The 19,891-nt window shown below is 45.0% G+C and overlaps 1 protein-coding gene across 1 annotated transcript in view; it reads right to left on the bottom strand.

Annotated features, from left to right (window-relative positions):
• Window positions 1–19,891, bottom strand: part of VPS13B (vacuolar protein sorting 13 homolog B) — a 2,999,480-nt gene that overhangs the window by 1,223,571 nt on the left and 1,756,018 nt on the right. The window contains exon 30 of the mRNA XM_086966051.1: window positions 17,694–17,805. Within this exon, the coding sequence (XP_086822177.1) occupies window positions 17,694–17,805 (112 nt within the window). The remainder of the gene's footprint in view (window positions 1–17,693; window positions 17,806–19,891) is intronic.

Below are 19,891 nucleotides of genomic sequence, written 5' to 3'. Positions count from 1 at the left end.
TATTTGTAGGTTTCTGTTATATGTAACTTATTTTATAACATGTTTTCTTTGTATATAATTAATATATTTGATTTTTCATATTTTTTAATTGTTTATATATTCTTATGATTTTCTATTAATTTGTAATCTTTTTTATTTTTATTTTAACTGTTCGAGTGTGAATAGTAATTTTTCTCTCTCCGCTATCCAACACTTTCCCTAATGTTGCACTCACTGGAGTGGGAATAGTAATTTTTACCTCTCCGCTATCCAGCACTTTTACTACTGTTACACTCACCGAAGTGGGAACAGTAATTGTTACCCCTACGCTATCCAACACCTTCCCTACTGTTGCACTCACCGGAGTGGGAATAGTGAATTTTGACCTCTCCGCTATCCAGCACTTTCCCTACTGTTGCACTCACCGGAGTGAGAATAGTAATTTTTACCCCTCTGCTACCCAACACTTTCTCTACAGTTGCACTCACTGTAGTGGGAATAGTAATTTTTACCCTTCAGCTATCCAACACTTTTCCTACTGTTGCACTCACCGGAATACACATTTTTACACCTCCGCTATCCAGCACTTTCTCTACTGTTGCACTGACTGGAGTGGGAATAGTCATTTTTACCTCTTCGCTATCCAACACTTATCCTACTTTTGCACTCACTGGAGTGGGTATAGTAATTTTTACCCCTCCACTATCCAACACTTTCACTCCTGATGCACTCTTTGGAGTGGGAATAGTAATTTGTACCCCTCCGCTATCCAACACTTACCCTATTGTTGCACTCACTGGAGTTGAAATAGTAATTTTTAACCCTCCGCTATCCACCACTTTCCCTACTTTTGCACTCTTTGCAGTGGGAATAGTCATTTTTTCCCCACCGCTATCCAACACTTTCCCTACTGTTGCTCTCACTGGAGTGGGAATAGTAATTTTTAGCCCTCCGCTATCCAACACTTTTCCTACTGTTGCACCCACTGGAGTTGGAATGGTAAATGTAATTCTTTCGCTATCCAACACTTAACCTACTTTTGCACTCCCTGTAGTGGGAATAGTTATCTTTACCCCTTTGATACCCAACACTTTCCCTACTGTTGCATTGATTGTATTGTGAAATTTAAGTTTAAATATTATATAAGTTTCATGTTTTCATTTATTATAGATGTTAGTTTTTTTATGTTTGAAATAATGAATATATATTATTATTTGTTATATTATTTTAAACTTTTAACAAATTACAAATAATGGTTTATTAATTGTATAAATATATGTATACATTATTATGTTTGTGTGCTCATTTTTCTATTAAGTTTGTTATATCTTATTAAAATGTATATTACATTTATTTTATTTCATTAAATATTTAATATTTAATATAGATTATTTTATTTTTTATTTATATAAATATTTTTGTACTTACCTGTTTAAGTATAGGAGTCGATATTTTTGTTGTCTATATTTTTTTTTTCACAATATTTTTTACATTGATATTGTGTCAGTGAACCGGGGGAAGAGAACATTCTCTGGCAAAATGTGTCCATCCTTTTGAATTCCCTATCCGGTGGAGTGGTAAGGAACTTGCCGATGTTAATCCTGGATGTGGTTTTGGAGGCTGGAACTGCCATGCTCTCCAGGGTGAGGTGCTGGGTGAGGAAACTGATATCCCCAGGAGCAGGAAAATGGAGGGCAATCGTCCTACGAACAGGCACCCCAATGCAGGTCTTTGATCAGGCACCAAGTAAACATCTGTAGGGACTTCATTGAATGGGAGAAGGGGTTCGGAAGGGGAGTTGCCCATTAGAAGTATCTCTGTCAATACGTTCAACTTGACTGCCACTGTGGGCCACTGAAGGTCCAAGACTTCAGCTGGTCTATGCACCAACATCCAAAAAGAGGTTCCCTCCTCCATATTCACGGTAGGAGGAGAGACCAGGCCAGTATCGGGTGAGGTTCCTAAACTTCCTGCCTCCGCCAGTTCCTCATACCAGTTGTTCTGTATCAGCTCTTCTTCAATGAACTGGTAACCATGAGAGTCCTTAGAACCCTTCCATTTATCTCCTCTCCAAGCCTATCAAGTAAATAAGGTACTGGCTTCACTCTGGAAAGCATGGGTCCAGTTGGAGCTGGCACCGAACAACATTACACCAGCTCTGTGGCCGAGTCAGGATTAGCGATGGAGGCGACACCGCCCAGGATGTCCGTGGCACTGGGGGCGTAGGCACTGGACTGGGCATCGAGGAAGGTCTCAGTCACGTCAACAGCTTCCCATTCAGCAAGGGATCCATGGGGCCTGGAGTCAGGATCCGCTGACTTGCTGGCCCGGAGTGCCGGTGCTCCCACGTCTCGTCAGAAGACTGACTTCTTGCTCTTCTTATGTTTGTGGGACTTACCCGACAATTTTGAATGCAACTACAATTGTCGGGTTAGGCTAAACGAATGAGACATTGAACATCTTGGAGCTGACCGACGTTGGGCTGCGAGGAGCTTGAGGGAGCACTTCTTAAACGCCTTGGGGTGCATAGCTTGGTAGTCATTCCAAGACTCAGAGTCTTGGTCCAGCTCCAAGCACCACAAACACACCAAGTGGAGGGCTGCCACAGACATCTATCTGCCTGTGACAGGCCCCACATGGCTTTATATCAGCTGGTTTCTTATGTGACATACCTACAAACCAGGAGTAGATCTCAGAAAGGCCAATAAAAAGTCACAAAAAGCGAGTCAAAAAATGACTGAGGGCTAGCTCAGACAGAATCAGCGCTATCTGGCACCGAAAAAAAAGAACAGATGTTAAAATACCGAGGTGGTTCCTATATAGGCACTGTGCACGTTACTTCTGGCACAGACGACTACCTCGATGCAATGCGGAGCCGAACTACATCACCTACTGGTGCCCCAGTGCACTACTAGAAAAATGTCTGGATCCAGTCTGACGTCTGAGGATAATTCTAAGGTAAGGAATCTTCAGCTAGAAGTCTCTAACAGATAGAGCATCATTAAAAGTCAGTAGGGGATCAGAAGTCGCAGACCTGGGTTGCAAGATCTCAATTAGTAGATCTGTTGTGGGTTCTAAGTGGGCAACTGGAGGCTTCCTTGCTGACTACCACTGCTACTGCAAGAGATACTCTCCTCTATCAGATGTCCTAGTGAGGAGTCAAACTCCTTCACAGTGAAGTAGCCAGGCCACTAGAATTTTCCAAGTCTAAATACAGGCCTACAATGGTGTTATGTTATGTTATGTTATGTTATGTTATGTTATAGTAAGTTTATATAGCGCACGGCTACTCTAAAAGAGTGTCCCGGCGCTTTCCACAGGCAGCTCAGTGTAAAACAACATAACAAGGAAAAACAGATACAAGGGAAACAAAAGGCCCACCAAAAAGAACTAGAGATTAAAAAGCCAAGTCTTCAGGCTCTTCCTGAACTGAAGCAGATTGGAGGTGCTGCGTAGCGCCAGTGGAAGCGAATTCCACAACTGGGATGCCTTGAAGCTGAAAGAGCGCCTTCCTCACACGCGGAACCACAGCAGCGAACAGAGATTCAGACCGTAGTGAGCGGGCTGGGCGATAAAAGGCCAACCTCCGCTGCAGGTACCCAGCGCCTGAGCCATGCAATGCTTTGTGCATCAGCGTCAGAGATTTAAACATAATCCGCTTCCGGATGGGCAGCCAGTGGAGCATCTTCCGCAACCCAGAAGCACGTGCTCATCTATGTAGGCCAAAGATGGCGCGGGCAGCAGAGTTTTGTGCCACCTGCAAAATGGACCAAATAATCAGGGAGGCCAAGAAAGAGGGCATTGGCGTAGTCCAACCTGGATCCAATAAGCGCTTGCACCGTAATCCGCCCATGCTCCACAGACAGCAATGGAAGGAACTTGCGGAGCATCTTCAAAATGCCGAAGCAGGTGCCGGCCAGACCGAGGACATGAGTTCTCAATGAAAGCTTGTTGTCCAGCTTGACACCAAGGTTTTTGGCAACCAGTGATGGCTGTGCGGGAGGGCACATGTCAGACGGCCACCATTGCCGCCACTCAGGGTCGGTGGCACAGCCAAAGAATAAGACCTCCGACTTACTGGAGTTGGCTTTCAGACTGTTCCGCTGGAACCAGTCGAAGACCATTCCCAGACAGCCCCGAATACTCTCTCCGTCCCATGCCTGGTCTTTACCGCACGTGAAGAGGAGTTGCGTGTCGTCGGCGTAGGACACGATCTGGGCCCCATACGTCTCCACCGCCGCCGCCAGAGGGGACATAAAGATGTTAAAAAGCGACGGGGAGTAAATGATCTGCCTACTTGTCATCCTTTTCACTATGAAGAATATTTTTGAAGGTCCTGGACAGTGTCAGAAACTGATTCATATAAAGTATCTAGCCTCTAGTAATACTGAAATCGAGGTAGTGGCCCTGCCTGGGTGTCGTCCCAGGTCATAATCGTCACTTTAGGTATTTCACAATAAAACAGCTCTTGGGTCGAAGTTGGCTCCAGAAATAAAACAGGCATTGGGCTGGGTCTAGAATTGGAGCTCCAGGAACCTAGAACATGTTGGAGCAGTCGGGAGCCAATGGGGTCTTTGGCACAGATGGAACAATATGAGCGAGTGCTGAAAGGGGTTCAGCTGGGTCAGTTGACATGGAGGCAGGCTGTACAGGAGGATATCGGACTGGGGGCCTGAGCACACTCCAGAGGGATCAATAATCGTCAATAGTGTTGCAGCATGGGCGATTGAAGGTCTCTACCTGCTGTGGGCCGATAGCGGCAAGGAAATCTCAGGTGCAGAAGGACCAGCTTCAAGATAGGATCAGAGTCAAACGTGGGAGTTAAAGCTAGATCATCTGAGTGGCAGCTGTGCTACTTCTACCTTGGACCAGGAATGACGGGAAGAAGAAAAAGCTTGTCTTGGCTTCTTATGCTTATGGCGAGAGTGTGCTGCTTTTTGTGCTTGGCATCATATAGCTTTGGCTCGTGCTTCCTGATGTTTTTCAGGTGCCTCAGGGATCATTTGTCTTAGGGCTTTGAGTCATGCTTGAACTCCAGACAGAATAGGTAGAAGTCATGTGGGTCTGCAACAAACACCTGCTTCCTGCACTTGTGGCATGGTTTGAAGCTTGTGGTACCCAGAGTAGACATTGTCCTAGCACACTGGCTTCAAATAACATTGTAGAGTAGGTAACACACTGACAAAATGTTCTAGAGCAGAGCTCTGAGTCCCTGTCAAAGGGCACGAAAAAAAAAAAATGATGTCAGTGCGTAGGAGTAGCACCTAAATGACTCCATGTTGTCACATCTAGAGGTGATGCAAAGCCACTGCGCTGTCTATGGTGCCACTTACAGGTGTATGGAGTAACTGCTGAAATAGGTCCAAGTACAGTTTGGCGCCTGAGGCAATTCATAAAGTGAAGAATCTGCACTTAGAATTAGTCATCAGAAAATAAAAGAATTTAATTCTATGTAGTTAATTTGTATGTATTTGTGAATATGATTTTTATCAAGTTTTGTGAGCAAGACAAGTCTTTCTGCAGCTATATATTATTCTTTATCTCCTACAAAGTGCAAGGCTTTAGGTGCCACAGCGATCAAGTGTAGTCAACCTAGCCCGTTTTGAGAACACAGAAAAGGGAAGATTAATCTGATAAAAATGTGTGACCTGTAGAGATACCATTTTGTCAGTGTTTGTGATCACCAGCTGGTCAACTCTGGTACACAACCTATGTACATGAGAATGATGGCAATGCCTTCTGTGGTCCCATGCCAATGTTGACACTCCTCACTCAACTCATATTGCACACACATTTCCCTCCACCGCTTAAGAATTGATAAATACATTGATATATAATGAGGAAATGCATCTCTTTCCCAAGATATTGTGCTCGAATCTTGTCAAGTGAATCTCTTGCAGAAAAATATTTTGGATATTTTAAAGTTTCAAATACCAAATAATAATTTAGCCTTCACATGGTTATTATAAATGCCCAAATGTTCTTAGACTAACATCTACTTCGAGCATTTACACCAACATCAAGCTCATCCCAAGACAAGAAAAACTCTGAATAATACTTATAGTCAATGAACCTAACCTAGTGAGACTTGCATAGCCAGATCGTACGTATTGAAATAAAACGTGCACCCCTCACCTCAGTTCCCAACCCCAGCACTGGAACTACAATCCCCTATCTTAATTGGAACACTTTGCCATACAATATATAAGCCCAAAAGTGCACAAGGCCCTGATAGAAAGATCCATGCACTGTGCCCCTTATCTGAATTCTGAAGAGTTCGGTTTAAAAGTAAACTTCAGTCCTCGTAGGTAAAAAGGACGTCACACCAGGTTGAGAGAAGGGGTCTATCACAACTTGCTTTGGAATGGGATAGCTGCATTAAGCACACCTGAACTTGTCCAGCAGGAGATCCCGTTGCTCTGCCAGGCCCACAGGCTGAAATGATCCAGTCCTGGGAAAATGAACCTCTGGTACTGGCCAAGACTCAAAGAGCTCAGAGCCTGGGATTGCACTAGGGAATCTGGTGAAAATTCCTGTTTCTCTAGAATCGAGTGCAGAAGTGAGGAAGGCCTTGTAATGTTCTCTGTGCGCAATGCTGCCTCAGATTTGCAGCTACAAGATTTCTCCTGGGCGTCAAAACTGAAATGCAGCTCAGAGAGCACTTCTACCTCCGAGTACTTGCACTTCTTTGATTCCCTCCTATTCTTCGAGGGGGGAGTGAAATCAGGGTCGCAATGGAGTACTAGGAAGACAGGCCACTTCCAAGTGCAGTGAAACTCTTTGTTGACGTGGCAGCTTTCACCTTCTAAACAGCCTCCTGCACTGATTGGGAGCAGAATCAGCCACTAGAAGTCATGAGTAGAACAAGTCTCCTCAGGTTGGGGCTTGAATGAAGTACACTCACAGGAGGAAATGGGCCTCCCTTAATCTCATCTTGCAAATGTAGCTCAACCTGCAAGTGCAAAGAAGTGCCTGGAGGAGACAACAATGAAGGCCCATCAGGTCCAAGATGCTTAATACCCCTTCGAAAGACCTGACTGAAAGAAGCTCTCATGTGCCTGGGGGAAGGGGAGATTATGTGCACCATTTGCGTAGCGCCAGAAAGGAGGACCGCCATATAGGAGGATTGCCCCTGACATGATCAATCGCTGCATTACTGACAAGAACAGTGCTCAAATGCTGGGTACAGAGTCCAAACTGCCGTACTTGCACTCTTTGATGATGGAATTTAACATCACCAGTGGGACAAGGTCGCCCTTGCTCTACATGCATGCTTTATCGTTCAGAAGGTACGTCGTTCTGATTCTAGCACATACATATCAGCATGCGCTGGAGAACAACTGCCCACACAGGAGATGTATAAACTATGTGGGCCATATGCAAGAAATAGCCAGTGATTCAGGAGACGTTACAAACGCGAGCAGCGCTCTTTGTAGAATGCACTTTACTGCTGGAGGGAAACCTCGTTTTTAAAAAATACCTGTGTGATATTTTCGCGCTTTACTGCTGGAGGGAAACCTCGTTTTAAAAATACCTGTGTGATATTTGATTTTGTTTAAATAGAATTTCCCCCTGTTTTTAAACCTGTGCCTCATACTTGCACACTAATTGTTAAGACACCGCACTTTAGCGGGTCCCTACATCCCTTAGCTTTGACTCCTTTGTTTTTACCGGCGGCAGCCACATTGGGGGGAAAAGCGGGACGCTTGTTGGCGCCATCTTTGTTTGCGCACTAGCTGCTCAGAGGCAGCTATTTAAGACGGCCATGCTGGCGCGCAGCGTTCGCGCGCAGTGTGAGCACGCCGGAGTCACGCCAGAGTCGAGCCCATCTGTGCCCATCCGTGACCTAACGGGACCCGGGGCCACGACCCCTGGTCCGCGTCTCATTTACAACAGAGGTGAGTTATGGGAATCCAATCTTGGCATAACTGCTATCAGTCATGAGTGTGCTGCCACACTCGATCAGTTAGGACTGTTAAAAGTAACTAGGATAGAGCTGAGTCAGCAACATGTGCACAAGGCCCGTGGTCTGCATTATGGACTCCTTAACACTCGCTCCCTTCAGAAACACAACTTGGAGGTATTTAGTTTACTGGAGGATGGGGAACTGGATGTTCTGGGAGTAACGGAGACGTGATTAGAGGACTCCTCTATGTCAGATCTTATAGCATCTCTGCCAGCGCAATTTTCGGCACTTCATCTAAATAGAGCGGATACGAAGAGAGGGGGTGGGGTGGCCCTTCTATATAGCTCACGCCTACAGGGTGAAAGACTACTAGCCGAAAATATGGGTGGAGCTGAGGTGTTGAATGTTAGACTGAAGTTGGGGGCAGACTGTATAATCATTCTTTTAGTTTACCGCCCTCCGTGGGCATCGCCGGATTTCCCGGATTCATTCCTGAGATTGGCTCAAGATACGCGTTCAAGATACGATAAGATGATTATCATGGGTGATTTTAACTATCACTGGGAGAAAGCACCAAAGGAAGGACAGGCTCTTCAGATTGATGAGGCATTGACATCTCTGGAGTTTGTCCAACTAGTGAAGGGTCCAACACACGTCAAGGGTCATACCCTGGACTTGATTTGGACAACACCCCCTGTACAGGATACGGTGGTGGTCCAGCCATGTGTTTGGTCTGATCACTTTTTGGTGAGGGGTGAGTTCCTGCTGGACAAACAAATAATGAAGCCTAGGGAAGGATGGAAGGCGGTCAGGAAATGGAAAAACATTAATGGAGATAAAATGTTAGACCATCTCCGAACCAATCCATCTCCCAACACTCAGACAGAAAACTCTGAGGTCCTCTGTAAAGAATTATTGGACAAACTTAGAAAGACTATGGACCACGTGGCACCTATACGTAGGTTGAATATAACGAACAGAGGACATGGGGCCCCCTGGTACAACGAACTCCTTAGGGAGAGGAAACGAGGACTTCGGAAATTAGAAAGAGCCTGGCGGAAGCATTATGATTCCAACTCTCGGAGCCAGTACATACAGGCACTCGCTCATTATAAACAGGCGATTATAGCTAGGAAAGCAGAGTTCTTTGAGGAGAGAATAACTACTGCTAATAACCCTCAGAAAGAAGTCTTTAAAGTCCTCCCGGAACTCAGGAAAAATAAAGAACAAACTTTAGAGTTCATGCAAGAGGACTGCCAAAAATTTCAAGATTTCTTTGTTAACAAAATCTCCGACCTAGTAGCTGAAATTGGCACAACCCCCGAGTTTGACTGTCCCTCGCTGGATACACCTGGCAGAATATCGGTGACCAGTCCTTTAATGGCCTTTTCCTAGATTACGAAGGTAAGGCTGCCAGCTCTTTTGAGTCGGGTTAAATCGGGTTCCTTGGCAGACCCGTGCCCACCAGAGGTGTTTAAACTAGCACTGCCAGGTATAGAGGACGAAGTGTTGAATCTACTAAATACTTCTTTACCAACAGGCCAAGTCCCGTCTTTCTTTAAGGAAGCCCGGCTGATTCCCCTGCTGAAAAAAGCTGGGGCGGATGTGAAATGCCTAAAAAATTTCAGGCCCATATCTCAGCTGCCGTTCCTGACGAAGGTGGTTGAGCAACACGTACTCACTATCCTGTCGGAACATCTGGAAAGTAACAACTTATCTGAGCCAAACCAAGCTGGGTTCCGTGCGAATCACAGCACGGAACTCGTTATGCTGTCTATTCTGGATGATTTGAGGAACAGGGCAGATAAGAAAACTCCAAGTGCCCTGGTGCTGTTAGACCTCTCCGCGGCATTTGATACCGTCTGTCATAAACAACTATTGTCGCGGATGATGGATTTCGGCATCGTGGGCACAGCACACACCTGGCTCTCCTCCTTTCTCGAAGGGAGGTCTCAGAGAGTACAGCTTGGTGACCTTCTCTCCACCACTACATCGATCACCTGCGGAGTGCCAAATGGGTCTGCCCTGTCGCAGCTACTCTTTAACATCTATTTACAACCCCTGATTAGATTGCTCAACCAGATGGACTGCCATGTATATAACTATGCGGATGACACCCAAATAGTGATCCAACTTGACCAGGGTCCGGGTGGCCTCGTAAGACTGCAGAACATCTTGAAGTACACAGCCAACTGGATGTCCAGAAATTCATTAAAAATCAATCCGGATAAGACCGAGGTACTGCCAATCACCATCGCAGGGATCCCATGGATTGAGGATTTCTGGCCAAGAGAATTAGGGTCACCTCCGGAACCAGCTGCTGTGGTCAAGAGTTTAGGCATCCAGGTGGACGGCAGGCTGTCTATGCAAAAACAAGTGAGGACGGTGGTAGGGACCTGCGTTGGCCTCCTCCGACAACTTAGAAAAGTTTCACCTTTGTTGTCCTTTTCCACTCTGAGGCGAGCGGTCTCCGCCACGATCCTGGCTAGGCTAGATTATGGCAATTCGCTATATATAGGACTGCCACAAAAACTCTTGTACAAGCTGCAGGTTGTCATGAACGACGCTGCTAGGCTTATCTTTAAAAAGCCAAGGAATACTCATGCATCTCCCCTTATGCAAGAACTGCACTGGCTGCCGGTTAAGCAAAGGGTGATGTTCAAAGGATTGTGCATTGTTCACAAAGCCCTGTACGGTAAGGCTCCAATGTACATGAAATCTCGCCTTATCCCCTATAGCCCAGCACGGACACTTCGATCTGCTGACGCCTCTCTTCTTATTCAACCACGTTGTAGATTGGCCACAGTAGGTGGACGTGCCTTTTCATATTTGCTCCCAACAGCCTGGAATAAGCTGCCAATTGAATTACGGAAGGAGACTAATTTGTTGGCCTTCCGAAAAAAACTATAAACAGTGCTTTTCCAGCAAGCATGGGGTGATCTGTAACTATTTATGAACAGTTGTCCTCCACAGTACTCGATGTTTGGACCCTGATAAAGCGCTTAGAGACCCCTGGGTTATAACGCGCTATATAAATTGAAATAAATAAATAAATAAGTGGCATGACTAAGTGCTGCACAATAAGTTACATCTGCTGAAGGAAGAGGAGAACAGAGTATTACAAACACCAAAAAAAATAAAGAGAAACAGAATGTGACCTGGTCTGGATTCACACTGGTGGAAGGCAAAAATGGAACTGGCAAATATACACGTTTGAGGGCAAATTGGGCAGGCCCATATTTACAGGTTAATAATCAGAGACATCCAGGAATAACTGTTGAAGCAGAGGAACAAGGTGATAATAATGAAGTTGCAGAGGCCCCATATTACAGTGTGATTTTTGGTTGTAACGTCTGCAGCTTCGTCATATAAATATCAGCAACTCATATTTGTAAATATGCGTCAAGTACACAAACTTTTACGGAGTAAAGCATCCAACATTCCTCCAGTGCGTATGGTATCAAAAAGGCACAAACATCCATTTAAATCAGTGTTGGAATTGTTCCTAGTTCTCAAACTGGGACACGAATGTCCCAGGGAAGTGTATCTAGAATGACCAATCCCTATGGCATTTGTTAGAAATATAAATTCAAGATCAACTCAGAGAATTGGAATTCGGGAAACTACTTTTTGATAGCCTTTTAAAATGTACTCAGTATGTATGGGATAAAGTACCCCCACCGTACATGATAAGGATATTGCAAATCATCTAAGAGTTCTATGACCATATAGAAGAATGAGGCCGAAAGCCAAGTTCTTTTACAAGGTCATGGAACTACAAGGTGGCTGGAAATATCCTAATAACGTACAGCAAGATTACTTTATTTATTATAATACATTGTCATATCATTCTTTTCTCACAAACTACTTAAATCCTTGGTTTGTTGCTCTTTCAATTGAAGAATATGGCATGTTTGTAAACATGAAGAATAAAAATAGAATCTCTAGAGCAAAATTAAACACACCAAAAACCCAGACACTTGTTTTAAAAAGATATTTGCATCAGTGCCATACAAGTCAGATTTATTTTAAAAAAGAGTGTGGCTTTGGCTGAAGAGACCCACATGCAGCACGCCGGTAGAGATGGAAAGTTGCAAGATGATTTGCTTGCTTGGAGGACGCTGTGCTTGGAGGGCCTGGCGGAGGATGACTCAGATGCAACCAGCGCTGAGTTGTTTTCTTCTGATGCCTCGGAGTCTGACTGTGGAGGGGAGGGTGCTGGAGGGGAGGACCGTGGGACCGTGTAGGTGTCCTCTGTTGCCACGATACGATACCTAAATATGTATGTATGCATTTAGCTGAGATTTCCATTGGTCTATATTGCCTTAAATTGATTGGGCGTTAGCAGGCCCTCACACAAATGTCCTACTCTATTGGATCAGTACTAGCGATGCCATTCGAGGGGTAAATAGTTGTTGTTAAACTGTTATGTAATATAAGAATGTGACGTGACAAAAATGGCGAAGACATTGATAGGTTTCATATCCTTGGAGCACAAATGCAAATTTCTCCTTTGTTAAACATGCCTCGATCCTACGCCGCCCAGCCTCCGGGATGTGGGCCATACATGGCTGTGTAGTGTCATTGGAACTGCATACTTTTACTGATTGCATATCAACAGTGTTGATGTCGATATGCTTTGTGCCTTTTTCTCTATGACTTCGCTACAATAAAAATATGTTTAAAAAAAAAAAAAGAGCGTGGCTTGGAATGAGACGAAATATGCAGAGGATCCTATATTTTCTATGATTACTTTATGCATGCAAAAAATAAACATGCTGCCATTAAATATCTCCTTATCCCTTTTCATCTAGAAAAACAGTGCAGAAGGAAAAGCTACATCTCGTTTTTTTTCTTCTTAATGAAGCTTTAGCTATCAGAGGTGGTTGCTCCTCTAGGGCACAGGAGCATTGCTCCCCTGCTGCAACCGTAGCTAAAGTAAATTAAATGGCAATGAAATGGTCATTAACAAAATGCTCCTGTCTAGCCCGGGTATGAAGGCAGGGGCAGGGCCATTCCTACTGATTGGCAGCAGAAATGCTTCAGCCTAAATTCTTAAGTGCGCATGTCCGACTGACCATCTGTCTTGAGCAGTCCAGCCTGAGGTGCACTTCAGACCTCTCCAACCCGAGTTGTGTTAGACAATGGAGTGGAGCGCAGACACAAGCCCCCAGTCTCAAAAAGAGTGCTGGGTTATACTAGATATCGGCTTTGGCAGGCGGGGCCTATTCCCTCTCCACTTTGCTTGCACTGCCAGGCAGCCGAGGGCACCCTCATCCATACTGTGCGGCTATGCACATCGTTCTCTGGGTTCTGGCGTGGGGTTATTGCATGTATGTGGCAGATTTTGGGCTGGGAAATCCCTCACTCGCCTAGATTAATTAGTCTGGACATAATTGATGATATCGGGGGCAATATATATATAAACGCAATTAGTTGCTACTGGGCCTTACATTTGCGAAGTGGCACCTTGCAAGAGGGCCTGGAAGGATGCCTCCCCGCCCTTCCGTGTAACTTGGAAGAAGGGTTTGGATTTCTGTATGAGGCTGGAAATACCTATATTTGCTGCGTGGGGATGTCCCCAGTAACATCCCAAGATATGGAAACTATGGGCAGATTTCCGGGGGATTTATTTAGAACCGATCCCAGATCGCACCATTGATTGACACTAGGCACAACCACCACACTAATGGGGATATGCGAAGTCTGTGACAGGGTTTTTTCACTTCAGGGCTGACTTTACATGTATTGTATCACATAATGGGCATATGACACCTCAGTTAATTGTTACTGTAATATTTTGTTATGTATATTATTCTCTTCTATACAGATGGCTACAAAATGTCGACATCATTATGATTGCTATGTATATTCTGCTGTTAAGGCATTTGGCCTTGCCAGGCATATCTTGGCTGTTGACAATAAGATTTTGTTGTTTAAAAAAAAGTGCTCTGGGTTACCCTGCTCCGTCTAATCCTGGCACTTGTCATGCTGTTTGATGTTATACACAGCATGAGAGCTGCTCCCAGATTAGCTGAGTTAGTTAGCCACCCCGCCATCGGATCCACATCCTGCAGCTGCAAGAAGTAACATCCTAATAACCTCTTTAAACGACATTTTTTTAAAAATGTTGTACTTCGCCTATATTTGTATTGTGTGCTGGATAGGGAAGAATTCGCTTCTCCTTTGTGTCAGGGTTACTGCAGCATCAGCTTTTCATGTGTGAGTGTGAAAGCTAGTGCTGAGCACATACTCAACGTTTCCAGAGTGATACAACAGGGACAGCCTTGCAACCCAGAGTCCAGACCATAGTGCGGTTCGCTGCGCCCTGTTGTCTGTGTACCCATGGTGGCACCTGACGGTGGTCCTCCCTGGGCCAGACACCGGAGGCTCTCCAGCTTGGGAACAGCCGGGGACGCTTTGAAGCGCCTGCAGACAGTAGTGCTGGCCTTCACAGCACATCATCTGCCTTTGTGAACATCATACTCGTGTTTCTGAAAATCTCAGCACATCACTGGCCAGCTCAGGTCGTTTAATATAGAGGGATGAGCGACGTTGCATTTGAGGGGATTTAAAGATGGTGACTGGCGCAAGCCTCTGTGCTGCAAGAAGGTTGTTGGTAGTGGCAAGCCCTGGCATTCTATCACCCACTGAGTCAAAGGTGCTGCCAAGTTCTGTAAGCATGTACTGCCACACTGCAAAGAGTGCACAGCGTACACATTTGTGGCCGTACACCCAGGAACGTGTTACAGCACAGCTTGGGGTATATTACCGCACAGGCACGCCACACAATGTATTACAGCACGTCAAGCAGTATAGTAGCACACACTCATTGTTATCTGCGACTTAGGGTTTTATTTTACTCGGCACCCAGGAACAGAAGAAAAGGACTGCCCTCCTTGGGGCCCACGGTCCTGCCCTCCCTCCCTCCTCATTGGAGATGACCAAAGCCGCCGAGCTGCTTTCCCATTGGTCACCACTGATGATGCCTTTCGTGGTGCTGTCCAGACTCAGAGGTCGGCGTGACTTCAGCAGGGAGTGGGGTCGTCGGGACCCTGCCAGTGTACACGAAAGGACTGACCCAGTCTAAGTCTCCTCCTCGTGGCGAGCTTCTGGTCCAGCGGGGGGCTCCTGCTGGCATGGCATTTGACTCGCTTCTGCACATTTGTCAACAAGATGTTTATCGCCATCTGGGAGCGAAGGTCTCGACTGTGTTGGTCACTGCCACAGTCGAGGCCTCAATAATATAAAGTCATTTAATTTGCTTTCTACAATGCTCGATTTTATAGTTTGGTTTTAATCTCAGACTTATGTTTACCACCTCCTTCTTGTTTTACATGTTATTTAATTATCATATGTGATTAATTGTATTCATTTTAATTAATTGACACAAAATAATATTGCATTCCTACTGATTAGGCAGGTGAACCTCACGGGGAGAAGGCCAGCCTGTGGCCCTACACTTTCACAGACTTAGTGTATAGAATTACTTTGACCTACAAGGAGAATGAAACTACAGGGAAATAATGTTATTTTCTAAGGCTAATCCCTATGTCTTAAGGCAACTATTACAAGACATTGATGAAGTTATCCTTGCTGACTTTGTTATTCTTTTGGGTTTCATCTGCCCTGCAAAGACTCAAACAGTATGCCCAACGCTGTGGGGGTATGTCAGTGGTAAAGTTTTCCCTAAAAAACTATGTCGCCATTTGTTTAGGTTTCCTATTTACCAAGATACAGCTGACATATCTTTAGAGACTCCTGTACCAGAATTAGCAATTGGTATGGTCAACACAGTGGAAAGGGCATAGCCAGCAATGCCAGGGTCTGTAGTTAGATCTAGGCCTGGTAATTCTGAGAATAAACAACATAGCAATTGCTTTGGTCAGTAACTTGCACATGTATTCCAGCAGGAAAGACCTGCCAGAGACATCCACAGTTTAACCAACACAATGCGTTATTACCATTTTAACCCACAGCAATTCTTAATGGTGTGGAAAAATGTTCAATAACAAGATTTCAAGCCATTCCTTCCCAACCCTTCAGCACGATTTTACCAACATCATAACGAAGGGGTTTAGTTATTGGTTCTTCATTCACACATGTAACTGCTGCTTTTGACTTTCACTAGAACAGTTACACCCATTTTTTTCTACTTTTACATTGATTTCAAAATTTCTTGCGGTTTCTAGCTTCATTGGGCCCATATATTCTTTCTTTAGCTGTATTGCTGTTTGATGTGTACACATTCCTGACAGTAAGTCTTAACCCCGATTCACAGCGGCTAAAGGGTAAGACAAATGTATGGAATAGCAAGTTGTCACCACAGGACCCCACTGGCTGAAGAGCATTAGTCACAACCTCCTGTGAGCCTGCCAGGTGGACTTCTTTCAGTCAGCTACAAAGAGATGACTACCAAACAAGGAGTGAAGTCTGTGAACTGAGGTACTTGTGGTAGAGGCCAGGTCAACAAGAGTTCAAAACAAAGGAAAAGTACAAGAAAGAATAAGAATTTGCAATACAATAGGTCTTGCATTAACGATAGTTTGAGCTATTGGCATTATAAATGACAATGCCTTTTATTTAGGTGTTGTTTTTAAAACAGATAAATAAAAGGCATTGTCATTTACAATGCCAATAGCTTAAAGTCTCGCAAATGCGAGCCCTATTGCATTCAAATGCATTCAGCACCTGTGCTATAAAGAATTTTTTTAAAGCATTAGGAGAGAGTGTGTACTGCCTGCAACAGCAGACAGGACAAAGCTATTGAGAAAATAGTCCTCGGAGCCTATAATTAAAGGCCTATTGAGTAACAACACAAGTACCGGGGGTGTCCTCATAGGAGGTTACAAAGAGACAAGGCAGTACTAAGGAGGGACTACTAAGCATACTGACCAATGAAAAGCCACAGTTTACAGTGGACAATGACACAAGCCAATGAAAAACATGGGCGGAGAGTGGGAGGAGTTTCAAGTCCATATCGGAATACAGCATGCCTCGCAGAGCAGCGCATGCACTGCCCAGGCTCAGCCTAAAAAGTTTCCTTACAGGAAACGAAATAACCAGATAAGAGGTCTGAGATTACCCATATCAGTTTGCAGAAAAATAACAAATATGAGTTAGGAAGAGAGGAGACAGAAAGTATGTCCTGGCGCTGTAATTAGCTTGGTATTCTCTATCCTTCTGAAATATGATCGAAAAGTTGAACAGCTGGGGAAATGAGAAAGACTGAGATACATGCAATGTACAGCAAATTAATTTGGATAAACATCGAAGGGGGGTGGTCAGGAGCAGTGGTGTCTGCGTCTTCTTCCAATTACTTTCTAAGAGGCTCAAAACCACCAGAAGGACTTGTCCCTCTTATCTCCATTCCCATTTCTTAGCAGATGAACACACAATATGAGATACCAAATCTCAAAAATATCTCCAGCATTCTGTAACGGCTTGTGAAGCACACGATCACGTAGAATGTACATTGTTAGGATAGATGAAAAGATTTTAGTAGTCGCTGACAGGACTATATTGTCATTGCTGTTCACTTGCATTTAATAAACAGAATGCCTATGAATAATGCTATCGAATAGGTTATAGATTTATATCTAGTGGGCACCAAACTGAAGGATTATTTGCATCAGTTCTATGTTTTATTTATTTGCTATCAGATGTTTAAAGCTATTAAAAAAAACTCAGCAGAACATTTCAAAGCGAAACAGAATATTCTCACTAACGTTTCAGGTTTTAACTTCTATTGCAGGAAAATGGAAAGTTCCCACCACTTCTGATTGTTGCCTTATAAACACCCACTTACTGGTAAATGTCTCTCCTGAGCACTGTTCTACTAAGAGGGTTGTCTGCTTGAGGAGCCATCGAGACGGATCCGATCTTGAGGACCAAGGTATCTTCTTTTATCACCTGATCAACTGCGCAAGAGCAGAATAAAAACAACACATTCAGAAAAAAGGGATCAACATTTTGAAATATAATCAAAGCGACAGTAAAGTCAAATGTGGGGTCAAGTTCCAGGAAGCAGGAGTAGAAAAACAAATAAGATGGCCAAACAATATTCCTAGTTTTTAACCTTCAGCTGCGCCTCAGGACAGCGTTTTACTTATGGCAAAACTACTAATTTCACCCTTTCTTAAAATAACTGCGTGATTTTTAACGGTTTTGAAAATATTCCAGTTATGGAGTTAGAATAGTAAATACGCCACCTGGAACATTTTGGGAAACACTTCCTCAAATAATCTAAGACTCGAGTCACAAAAGTAGCAGCCAGTGCCACTCCCACTCCCACTGTTGCCTTGATTGCATTCTTCGTGCTGGCCAGACAGGAAAGATGGGGCAGCATCCAAGCAGGTAGCTGCTCTCCAAGTTAAACTATTCTGTGATCAGCAAGATATGGGAAATAGTGACATGTTTGATGGATGTCAGGTCGAAAAGATTCACTAATAAACAAGCATTTGCAATGCAATAGGTCTCGCATTGGTAAAGTTTGAGCTATTGGTATTGTAAATGACAATTTTTTTATTTATATTTTGTTTTGGAAAATGACTAAATTAATAGCTTTGTCATTTACAATGCCAATAGTTATAACTTTCGCAAATGTGACACCTATAGCATTTGTAATGCAATATGTGTTGTATTTACGTGACTTACATGTATTGATATTACAAATAACAATGGCTTTTAATTTTTTTTAATAGTTAATAATTAAATAAAAGGTATTGTAATTTATAATGGCAATAGCTTAAAGTTTTGTAAATAACTTTTGTGAAGATTATGTTCAGTGTATTTTATTGTGACGAAATTCCAAGAACAGAATTGAAATATTAACATGTTTTTGTTACATTTGTAATAAAGCTTCAAACATTGAGAGAGCATATTTGAACCAGGTGTTGTTGAATGGTCGCAGAGATTGATGATGTGGTGGCGCTGAGTGATGTTGTGATGGCAAACGAGTGATGCTGTGGCGTTCAGTGATGCTGTGGTAGCACATAGTGATTTTGTGAGGGTGAGGGGGTGTGAGGGTGAGGGGGTGTGAGGGTGAGGGGGAGTGAGGGGGTGTGAAGGTGAGAGGGGGTGAGGGTGTGTGTGAGGGTGAGGGGGTGTGAGGGTGAGGGGGTGAGAGGGTGAGGGGGTGAGAGGTTGAGTGAGGGGGTGTGAGGGTGAGAGGGGGTGAGGGTGTGTGAGGGTGTGAGGGTGAGGGGGTGTGAGGGTGAGTGAGGGTGTGTGAGGGTGTGTGAGGGTGAGGGGGTGTGAGGGTGGGGGGTGAGGGTGTGTGAGGGGGTGTGAGGGTGAGGTTGTGTGAGGGTGAGGGGGTGTGAGGGTGAGGGGGGTGTGAGGGTGGGTGAGGGGGTGAGAGGGGGTGAGGGTGTGTGAGGGTGGGGGGGGTGAGGGTGAGTGAGGGTGTGTGAGGGTGAGGGTGTGTGAGGGTGAGGATGTGTGAGGGTGAGGGTGTGTGGGGGTGAGGGTGTGTGGGGGTGAGGGTGTGCGAGGGTGAGGGGGTGTGAGGGTGAGGGGTGTGTGAGTGTGGGTGAGGGGTGCAAGGGTGTGAGGGGAAGGGTGTGGGGTTGTGAGGGTATGGGGTGGTGAGGGTGTGGGGTTGTGAGGGTGAGGGGGGTTACAGGGGTGACAGGGGTGAGGGTGAGTGAGGATGCGGGTGTGTGAGGGTGAGGGTGTGTGAGGGTGAGGTGTGTGAAGGTGTGTGAGGATGTGTGTGAGGGTGAGAGGGTGTGTGCGGATGTGTGTGAGGGTGAGGGGGTGAGGGTGTGTGAAGGTGAGTGAGGGTGAGAAGGTGAGTCAGGGTTTGTGAGGGTGAGGGGGTGTGAGGGTGAGGGTGTGTGAGGGTGAGGGTGTGTGAGGGTGAGGGTGTGTGAGGGTGGGTGAGGGTGTGTGAGGGTGAGGGTGAGGGTGGGTGAGGGTGTGTGAGGGTGTGCGAGGGTGAGGGCGTGTGAGGGTGAGGGGGTGTGAGGGTGAGGGGGTGTGAGTGAGGGGGTGTGAGAGTGA

The sequence above is a fragment of the Lissotriton vulgaris genome, chromosome 4_1 (assembly GCF_964263255.1).
Source record: "Lissotriton vulgaris chromosome 4_1, aLisVul1.2, whole genome shotgun sequence".
Classification (NCBI taxonomy): domain Eukaryota; kingdom Metazoa; phylum Chordata; class Amphibia; order Caudata; family Salamandridae; genus Lissotriton; species Lissotriton vulgaris.
The sequence above is the reverse complement of the archived record's forward strand: the minus strand, read 5'-3'. Positions and strand labels throughout refer to the sequence as shown.